Consider the following 8936-nt stretch of genomic DNA (forward strand, 5'->3'; position numbering starts at 1 on the left):
TTTGAGTTAGAATGCCAAATGTTCTCCTCCTGTTCAAATTTTACTTTGAAGTGTGCATACAACATAATTGCCCACCGGCTATCATAGTTGCCGCATATTCAAATACTATTTTCTAGCAACAAAAAAAATTCAAACCTGGGGAGAATAAATACAAAACATGTTTATATGGGATACTGTTAACAAGCATGCATGAAACCATTTAGAAAAATTTGGGCACAAATGGGTTAACATCTCTCGAAAACTCTGTTCATTTCCACCCACTAAAGCTTTGATGAACTGAAGTCATTGACCTTACAGTCAAAGTTTCAGCAATAAAGTTGATCTACAACATTGTTCAGATCAGTTTTCCTAATTATATGCAATATGTTTCAGAATTTCTTTGGACTTTTTTTTCTTTCTGCACTTGCACAGCTTATCAGTTTCTCAGGTTTGTGTGTTTAATTAATACTGTGTTTTTTTTTAAGATGCGTTTTAAAGAATGTTTAAATATGTTTTAAGCTTTATTATTATATTAATGTGAATTTTATCATATTTAAAAGCTTGAAGTTTTAAATTGGAGTGCTTCATTTCTTTTAGATGACTTGTTTAAATTTTTATTGTTTTTTTTTTTCAAATATTGTGCATGTAATGATTATGACAATTAAAAGACTTCAACAGCAAAAAAAAAAAAAAAAAAAAAAGTTAGCTTTTGGGTAAATAACTAATCAGCCTTCCTCTATAATTTACAAAACTTTCGAAGCATGTCTGCTTGCAAAATTCTGTTCAGCTCTTATATATTGAATCACATTTATCTCATTATGTTTAACAGGTACACTTGCTGAATGTCCTCTTCCGATCAGCCCACAGAGTGTTGTTGTGAAGTTCGGCGATTCTGTTTCAGTAAACTGCAGCTCTTCTGTCACACATATGGGGATGGGATGGGAATCCACTGTGGGAGGAGTGCACCTGTCCACTGCCAGTCTGATTACATGGAGAGTGTCAGAGCTGACAGACTGGGACATATATACACCATTCTGCTACATAAACTATGACAAACAACAGTGTGTAGTAGCTCTCCCAGTCACCGTTTACAGTGAGTTCCTCTGTCATTACCTTTTGTCTTTTAATTCTCAGAATATCTAATAAATGTAGGTTGATGACTGCAGGTATCAGAGTGTGTGAATCTTCCTCCACAGAGACTCCAGACAGTGTTTCCATCAGCACTGTGAATCTAACAATGATAGAGGGAAACCTGTATGAGCTCCTGTGTGACGTTCACAATGTGGCTCCTGTTCAAAAACTCACTGTCAACTGGTACAAAGGAGAAACTCTGGTGGATCAAACCAACTTCACTGACACCACCAAGAGTCCAGTCAATAAAACATCTAAACTCCTGATCCGTCCAGACAGAGCTGATGATGGAGCTCAGTACAGGTGTGAAGCAGAGCTGAACTTGGGAGACGAAGGACCTCAACATCCTCCTACAGTTACATCAAAGTCTTTCAGCATTAAAGTTCACTGTAAGCTTTTATAATGCTAAACTTGCAAGTTCATTAGGACCTTTTGGTCTGTTCGACTCTCATATTTAGAGTTCTACAACAATTTGATCATATAGTACTATGAATTAAATTACTAGATTAAAAATGATCAGTTACTCAGTAATTTCACTGATGTATTAATAGCAGCTTCTCATCATGTCTTTGCTGTAGTGCTGAAAATTTGTTCCTATGTGCTCCTCAGATAAACCAAAACACTCCAGGTCCACAGAGAAGATCAGTCAGAGTGATGATGTCTCTTTAAACTGTACAGTGAAGGCAAACCCGGCGGCTGTGTACACATGGCACTCGAAGCATCTGATAGAGAAGATCAGCTCCTCAGTGATCCAGTCCTCCACACTCAGTCCAGGAAACTACACCTGCACCGCTGCAAACTATCTGGGAGAAGACAGCAAAGTGTTCATCGTATGATCTACATGTGGGTTACAAGTGAGATGGTATTACTCTCGATACATTAATAAATGAATTGACTGCACATTTGCGGTTTTATAACTGTAATTGTATTCTCCTGGTTGTGAGATGCAGGGGTTTGTCATGTTTGGTTTCTGGCTGTAAAACCAGTCACTCCTCTGTACACTCAAAATGAGAGCTCTTTATTGATATAATGGTTCCATGAAAAACCTTTCTCATTTAAAAAAAAATATTTAGAATCTTTGTTTATAAGAGAACAGCTTTAGAAGTTTATTTAACTCTGAAGCATTGAGATTCATTGTGTGTTGTTTCCAGTAGTACAGTCAGTAACACTTTCTGTTTTTGTCACAGGCTCTTGCCTTCTGGTGGTTCCATCCACGTTTGTCTCGTAGGAGAGAATAAGTCGCTGAATTTAATTTCATTTTCTCCAGTCTTGGTGTCACCGACTCGGTCTCAGTCATTCCCCGTGCAGGCCAGCAGAGGTCATCATCATCGGACTTTTGACATTACGTCATCCCCACTGACTGATTGTCGCACACACCTGCAGCACATCTCCTAATCACCATGCTCACACATATAAGCAGCACACACACACCTCAGTGTGAAGTCTTGTTCTGCCACAGCAAACACCACTGAGTGTGACTCGTCATAGCCTGCTTTCCCATTGCTTACCTGGACTGGATCTCGACCTTGTCTTGCCTGCTGCCTGCCCTGAACCCTAGCCTAAATATTGACTTTGATCCTTGCTGCCAGCCTCTGACCCACGCCTGCTTACTCACCCTGTGTTTGCCTGCCGCCAGCCCTTCGACTTGATACTACTGTGTTTGATACCCTTCGTACACTTGGACTAATGTACTGGAAACTCATTTAAAATATGTGAACTTGTAGCGGTTCACCTATCAGGAAGGCTGTGAGGCTTGATATGCACAATCAGGGAACCGCTGTATCCTAATAATGTCTTGCTTTGAGATGTTAGCATCTGATGATCCCTGAAAAAGATTATTTTTATTGTCATGATATAAGATCATGTATAATCTATCAGTGTATTAACATATTAATAGTTTAATTGTTGAGGATATTTAACTGTTACAAATATAATCCACTGTTTTATGCATTATCAAAATACTACATTTTTCTGCTGCAGTTGCTATTAAGATGAACATTATTTCCACAAAATCAAATGAATACTACTATGTATGGTACTATTTTTGATGTAGATCTTTAGTGTCTTAGGTTTGTTTCCCACCCTGTAAAAAACCATTCACAAGTTATTCAGCATTATTAATTTGTTGCACAGCTTTTGAAAATCTTTTGTGTTTGTGAATGTGAGCATCATACAAGAAGTGTTTGGGAATGCAAGAAGTTTTGTTTTTAACAACAGAACAGCAAAATCAACTTCTCTCAACTCAGATCTTCTAAATGTTACTGTGAACACCATTGACCAGTTTTTGGACTATTCTGTTGTATCCTCCAGTTATCTCAGCTGAGTTCTGTGTTGGTCCCTGTAACACTTTACAGTAAAAATTTCAGACCAAATGATGAAAATGTAAAAATAAATTAAACCAAATTTTTGTTTTCCTTTTTTTCATGTACTTAATAAAGTGATTTTTCCATTTCTCTTTCTTTTTTCAACTTTACATTTGCTAAATTGATATCAGAAATTGTAAATTAATAAATTAAATTTGTATTTTTTGTTTCTTTTTCTAGTATTTAAAACTGTGTGCTGTATGAGACCATGGATTAACAAATTCACTACACATTATAAGCCTGCTGTTTACAGACAAGCAAAATATAGCCCAGAATATGAAAGTTGAAATTACACATTTTCTCCCCTTAAAAAGCATTGAAAAAAAAAACAATTTAATATAAAGTAATTAATGAACACAAGGACATAAAAAAATTACTTCATTTACAGTTTATTAATAAAATATAGTCTAGACGTACTACATTTACAGAAAAGCACTTGAGCCCAGAATATGCCAAACTGCACTTTGAATGTTATATCGTCCAGGAAGCCTGCAGAACACTGTTATTAACAATTAATTTGTGAATTATCTATTTATCTTACTGTGAATATTGTCTGTTTTGGGGGGAAAAGTAAACAATGTTAAAACAACAACAATTTCTTTAACATCTCTCCTGCTGGGGTGACGCGGTGGCGCAGTGGGTAGCGCTCTCGCCTTACAGCACGAAGGTCACAGAAAGGTTGACATTTCTGTGTGGAGTTTGCATGTTCTCCCTATGTTGGCGTGGGTTTCCTCCTGGTGCTCCAGTTTCCCCCACAGTCCAAAGACATGCGGTACAGGTGAATTGAATAGGCTAAATTGTCTGTAGTGTATGTGTGCTGTGAATGAGAATGTATGGGTGTTTCCCTGTGATGGTTTGCAGCTGGAAGGGCATTCGCTGCATAAAATATTTGCTGGATAAGTTGGTGGTTCATTCCACTGTGATGACCCCAGATTAATAAAGAGACTAAGCCGAAAAGAAAATGAATGAATGAATAATGAAATTACCAGTACAAAACAAAACAAAACAAAAACAAAACATGATATAATATATGACTGATCTTATTTAAAGCACAGACAGGTTATCACAAATTTCAGATTCTGCAACCCGCACAGATCACTGGGTAAATACACTCACGCCTTACTAGCTATCAACGGCAACCTAGTTTTCCCAGGTGGCCTACTGGCCAGCCACAACCCTGTTTACCTTCAGTGGGCAACCAGTTTAATGTAGAGTGATACGGCTGTGGCAAATTTCTGTAACAAAACAAAGATAATCCTTTAATTTGTAACACTAAATATAACACAACAGCAAAATAGGTGGTTTCATTTCTAAAATTCATGATGGAATGCCCATGGAAGATTTGGCAGTAGAAAATCAGATGAAAGAATGATCTAGCCAGAGCTTTGGGGTTGGAGGACTGTGGTGGAGCGGAAGTGGATGAAGACAAAAGTGGAGCCAAAGCCGTGGACACCTGAGCCACATCCAGAGGTCTGAAAGGCTTTGAAAATAGCAGGGTGTCATCTGACCAAGGTGGATCCAGACAGATGTGGGTTAAGGCACTCTAACCGAGAGGGGTCTGGTTGCCGACCTGGTGAAGTGCAATCTGACCTGCATCCAATGCTTTTTAATGGGCTCACCTAACCCCACCCTCACAGTGATGTCACTCGCTCCATTTGAGTGCATTGTGTCTGATATTGCATTGCTGAGTGATGCAATTTCAGCTTGCATCATAAAAGCTGCATCCAGTTACTATTGCTCTAACCCCTAAGGATGGTGATCCATAGAGGATATGAGGCTGAGGCTTGATCTGAAGAGGTCTTTTTTTTTTATTCTGTCTTGTTTTCGTGAGCCACTACACTGATGATCTGTTGATTTGGTTAGGGTATATCTTTCACTCATTCTGAGGATTCAGTCTATATTTATAGAAATGGTTTGGTTTCATTTCTCTATTTTGCAGTCAATAATTTCACCTCAAAAACACTTCTCTTCTCAACTCGCTCAAGCTTCGACAAGCAGCAGTCATAGACCTTCCATTCAAAGTGACAGTGATAAAGTTGATTTACAGCATAGTTCAGCTTTCCTGATCAGACACAACATGCTTCAGCATTTCTTCGGACTTGTTTCTCTCTTTGCAGTTTCACAGCTTCTGGATCTCTTAGGTTTGTGCGTTTAATCTCAACCTTTTTGGTTCCGAGAGATGTTATGAAATTAGTCTAAACATGTTTTAAGCTCTGCTGTAAAATAAATAATCATAATTTGTTATAATTTAAGTTTGGAGTGTTCCGTTGGAAAGCTTCATTATCTCTGTACTGTGGACTGTGCTGATTTATTCTCTAAGCCCACATTCAACAGTCTGTACAGGTCATGACAATATGTCAGGTTTAAGTTTTGTTAATCTTGCTGTAGTTGCACTGGTGTCCACAGCATTCATCTACAACAGTAAATCTAGCTAGAGTCATTTATCTTTTCTGACAGTGAATTTAGCTGTTATTCTGGAATAAAAACAGCAGAGTATTTTTATCTGCAACTTCAAGAGAAGCAAGACAGATGTCAAAACCAGCTGGATAGCATATATGAGCTACTTTTATGTGTTATGCTATACTATTTCACTGTGGTGAACAAAAGGATTCATTACCTTTGGTAGTTTTTCTTTCTACCCATGTCTTACACTCATTGGGCAGCTTCCCTACTTTTCAGCTCTGTTTAATACAGTTTATGTTGTACACACGTTACCTGTCGATCAGTTCAGCGATTCTACAGCTGTACCATTAAGCTAATAATGTAGTAGTCCAATAGTGGTGGTGTTCTTGGCTGCACGCCCTTCCTGTCTGACACTAAAATAATCTCAGTATTCTGATGCATTTTTCAACAAACTTTTAATATTTGTAATAAAATAAAGAAAGGTACAACAAGATTTGTTTGTGTGTAGGTTGATGGGGGAAACTGAGGTATGTAGCTTAAGATAATCCCCTACCTTTGCTTAATGGTTCAATCTGCCCCTAACTAGCCGACAAGGACCACTGAAGTTGCTCTGTGAAATACAATCAATACAGTCAATGTAGTTTTAGAATTTCTGAATGTAGCAAAGAGATCACACCTCAGTCCAGCAGATGGCGGTTAATGCACACAGTTTGCAAAGCTGTCAAAGAAAAATCACAGAAGAAGAAGACTGTGTCCGAAGTCCTGCCTGTAATTATCACGTGGTGTTCTGGTCCTAATTAATTAGATCAGGTGTGTTTGATATGGGTAGCAACTGAAATCTGCAGGAAGGTGGCTCTCCAGGAACAGGATTGACCAGCCCTGCATTCTATACATTAGTCCACTAATATAGTTTACTTAAAGGAGTGAATAAAATGAGTTAGTGAATGACCGGAAGAGATGCTATTTTGTTTGTGCTTTGCTGGATGATAACCCCTCAGAGAGATTAGATTTTCATCTCCTTAGTCAGACCCTGCAATAGTTGTAATGAAGCCTAATGAAACAAAGACTTTTGATTTCTGTCATGTAGAAACGTTACTTTAATTCAATCGTTTTCTTTTTTTAGTTACACACATGGGTAGTATTGTGCTTAGATGTCATTTTATGCTCAAATAATTCATTTGGCACATGAACTCACGGTGCACTGCATTATGGGGATTGTCTAGCTGTTGAGTGTACATGGGTGGAACACTCATTATTACTTTGCATTGTGGAATTGATTGAGTGAATTTCGTAATGTCTTCTATGGTTTCGACACCACTAAAAATGACTAATTCTTGTACTGTTTGAGGGTATAGGGTCGATTTCAGATACAGCTGAAGAAGTTGCTTTTCCTCTGTGTCAAACTCAAATGCAGTTACGGGTGGGTTTTTGACCAGCTTAAGCATGCAAATGTATTATTTGTCCATCATTAAAACACTGGCATCACATTACTTTAACATTATAAATATATTCGTAAAAAAAAAACTGGCAGACATTAAGAGGGACCAGTAGTATTAATTTATTAATGAACAAATATTTATTTTAAAAAGTCACTTCAGATAAAAATGGCATGTGCTCTGTACAGGTGACCTCTACCTGTGCACATGCCTGGTTCTGCTGTTGTGTGCTGAATCACATTTATCTCGTTGTGTTTAACAGGTACACTTGCTGAATGTCCTCTTCAGATCAGCCCATGGAGTGTTGTTGTGAAGTACGGCAATTCTGTTTCAGTAAACTGCAGCACTTCTGTCACACATCATGGGATGGGATGGGAATCCACTGTGGGAGGAGTACCCCTGTCCACAGCCAGTCTGATCACATGGAGAGTGTCACAGCTGACAGACTGGGAGATACAGTCACCATTCTGCTACTTGAATTATGACAATCAACAGTGTGAAGTAGATCTGCCAGTTACTGTTTACAGTGAGTTTCTCTGTTATTATTATCTGTGTATTTTCATTCTCAGAAATCTCTAATAAATGTAGGTTGATGACTGCAGGTTTCAGAGTGTGTGAATCTTCCTCCACAGAGACTTCAGACAGTGTTTCCATCAGGACTGTGAATCAAACAATGATAGAGGGAAACCAGTATAAGCTCCAGTGTGACGTTTACAATGTGGCTCCTGTAGATCATTGTGACAGATGATCTGTCTTATAAATATAAGTGATTTGTGTGTTTATAAAGTGTTACACTTTAATGTGTCGGCTCCTTTAAGAATGCACTCCTCATTAGTTATGCATGAGGAACATACCACGAGGTTGTATGTTATAGCATGTTCCGGTTAACAAGTGCGCTTATAATAAAGTACAATCTTTACATGAAGATGGACGTGTGTTAATTCCTTGGAGTATCAGTTCACAACATGGTGTCAGAAAACGGCACGGATTTCTCGCCTGAGTTTAAAGCCATTTTGATGGAAAGCAAAGACTGCTCATAAAGTTTTTTTTTTCTCTTTACCAAAGCCGCATAGTGTGACTATGGCGGATTGCTTTCGGAGACCCGACCCGCTCTCTTTCGAAGGAAATGTTGCTGACAACTGGCGAATCTTTGAGCAGGAATACGACATTTTCATCGCGGCAGCACACCACGATAAGCCTGCCAAGACAAGGGCCTATATCCTCCTCAATCTCGCAGGACCGGAGGCCATAGAACGAGAGCGTTCATTCGTCTATGCAGCAGAGGTGCGTGCTCCGGGTGAGAATGGCGCTGTTTTAACTCCCGCTGAATCAAAGGAGGATCCTGAATGCCTGAAAAGGAAGTTTCGAGAAATTTGCAACCCACAGCAAAACAAAACTTTGGAGAGACACAAGTTTCACTCTAGAAACCAGAAACAAGGTGAGACTATTGAGTCATTTATTAGCGATCTGAGGATCAAAGCAAAAGCATGCCAATTTGGTGATTTGACAGACGAGCTGATCTGTGACAGGATAGTTTGTGGCATCAAAAGTGAAGGCTTAAGGAAAGCACTGTTAAGAGACAGTGATCTAACACTGATCAAAGCCATCTCCATATGTCGCATAT

General features: G+C 38.7%; 1 protein-coding gene across 6 annotated transcripts; it reads left to right on the forward strand.

The window, feature by feature from the left end:
• The first annotated feature begins 245 nt into the window (after positions 1-245).
• Positions 246-4465, forward strand: sc:d0202. 6 transcript variants are annotated; one of them, XM_073943153.1, is made up of 5 exons: positions 246-427; positions 809-1072; positions 1176-1499; positions 1720-1964; positions 2298-3831. In XM_073943153.1, the coding sequence occupies exons 1-4, from the start codon at positions 364-366 to the stop codon at positions 1944-1946; spliced, it is 879 nt and encodes a 292-aa protein (XP_073799254.1). In that variant the 5' UTR covers positions 246-363; the 3' UTR covers positions 1947-1964; positions 2298-3831. The 6 variants fall into 6 exon arrangements, with proteins under 6 accessions (XP_073799254.1, XP_073799250.1, XP_068073530.1 ...); XM_073943149.1 differs by having other exon boundaries at positions 260-427; positions 1720-1972; positions 2298-4465; XM_068217429.2 differs by having other exon boundaries at positions 279-427; positions 1146-1499; positions 1720-1953.
• Positions 4466-8936: the final 4471 nt, after the last annotated feature.

The sequence above is a fragment of the Danio rerio genome, chromosome 3 (assembly GCF_049306965.1).
Source record: "Danio rerio strain Tuebingen ecotype United States chromosome 3, GRCz12tu, whole genome shotgun sequence".
NCBI lineage: Eukaryota > Metazoa > Chordata > Actinopteri > Cypriniformes > Danionidae > Danio > Danio rerio.